The sequence below is a fragment of the Eimeria mitis genome, genomic scaffold, assembly GCF_000499745.2.
Source record: "Eimeria mitis Houghton genomic scaffold, Emh_scaff2293, whole genome shotgun sequence".
NCBI classification, from domain to species: domain Eukaryota; phylum Apicomplexa; class Conoidasida; order Eucoccidiorida; family Eimeriidae; genus Eimeria; species Eimeria mitis.
This window is the reverse complement of record NW_013570622.1, coordinates 4,791-5,976: the sequence shown is the minus strand read 5'-3', so window position 1 is coordinate 5,976 and position 1,186 is coordinate 4,791. Positions and strand designations below refer to the sequence as shown.

The 1,186-nt window shown below is 57.8% G+C and overlaps 1 protein-coding gene across 1 annotated transcript in view; it reads left to right on the top strand.

Moving 5' to 3' along the window:
- The window catches only part of EMH_0051670 (uncharacterized protein), a gene marked incomplete at both ends in the record, with an annotated part of 8,212 nt that overhangs the window by 2,629 nt on the left and 4,397 nt on the right, over positions 1-1,186 (top strand). The window contains one exon of the mRNA XM_013496776.1: positions 90-921. Within this exon, the coding sequence (XP_013352230.1) occupies positions 90-921 (832 nt within the window). The remainder of the gene's footprint in view (positions 1-89; positions 922-1,186) is intronic.

The following is a 1,186-nucleotide window of genomic DNA, read 5'->3' as shown; positions in this document are numbered from 1 at the left end:
TGGCGGCTGCTGACGCCCCACAGCAAGTCAAATGTATGGGGCTGTCCCCTCGAGCTTGCTGCTGGGGCCTGTGTCTTGGTTGCTCTCAGGCTCCTCTACGGTATCATGCAGTGGCAGCCCGCTGCAGCACCCACAAACACCTGCAGCAGCAGCAGCAGCAGCAGCAGCAGCAGCAGCAGCAGCAGAAAGAATGGGGGAAAACCACAAAATATGGATGAAGCTGTAACCACTGCTCTGAGGCTCTGCACACAGACAGAAGAGGAGCTTTCTGGTAGACACATTCGCAGCAGCAGCAGCAGCAGCAGCACAAGCAGCAGCAGCAGCGGCAACGTCGATGACCCTGAAAAGCCCTTGCCGCAGCCGACGCAGTGTGAGTGTTCCTCTCCAGCAGCAGCACAAGACAACTCTATGAGCAGCAGCAGCAACAGCAGCAGCAGCAACCGTACGAGCAGCAGCAACAGCAACAACAGCAGCAAAAGCAGCAGCAACGTAGAAGGCCCCCTGGCTGCTTTTGGGGGGCCCCTCTCTCCTCGGCGGCTGCCCCTGCAGGTGCTGCGGTGGGCGACAGATAGATTTTTTGTTTATCTGGATGGGTTGACATTGATGTGGGTGATAGGGGTTCGCCAGTCTGCAGCAGCAGCAGCAGCAGCAGCAACAGCACTTGCTGCTGCTGCAGCTTTTGCTGCAGCACCTGCTGCTCAAGCAGCAGCAGATGGATTCAACCTTTACTTCTTCCCCGCCAAACAAATAGGAGAGCGACGAGCGGGAAGAAAGGCCATCCGTTTCTTGCTGCTGCTGCATTTCCATCAAAAGCAGCAGCAGCAACAGCAGCAGCAACAGCAGCAGCAGCAGCAGCAGCAGCAGGTTCGTGGGAACGACCTACTGCCAGCCCCCGTTCTCCGCTTGCTGCTACACCCAGAGGTGGGTTTGCTTCTGCTGCTGCTGCAGGGCCGTGGGGCCCCCAGCAGGGGCCTCTGGGGGCCCTAAGGAACCCACAAAGACCCCTCAGGCTGAGTAGTAGTAGTAGCAGCAGCAGCAGCAGCAGCAGCAGCAGCACAGCTTCAGTGGCGCTGCAGTTGACATTGTTGAAGGGTTTAGGGTTTGAGGCAACGTGGGTTGGGGTGAAGGGGGGTGGAGCGTAGACCTCGTGAGGGTTTGTGAAATCTATTAGGGTTTATTGGGTTTA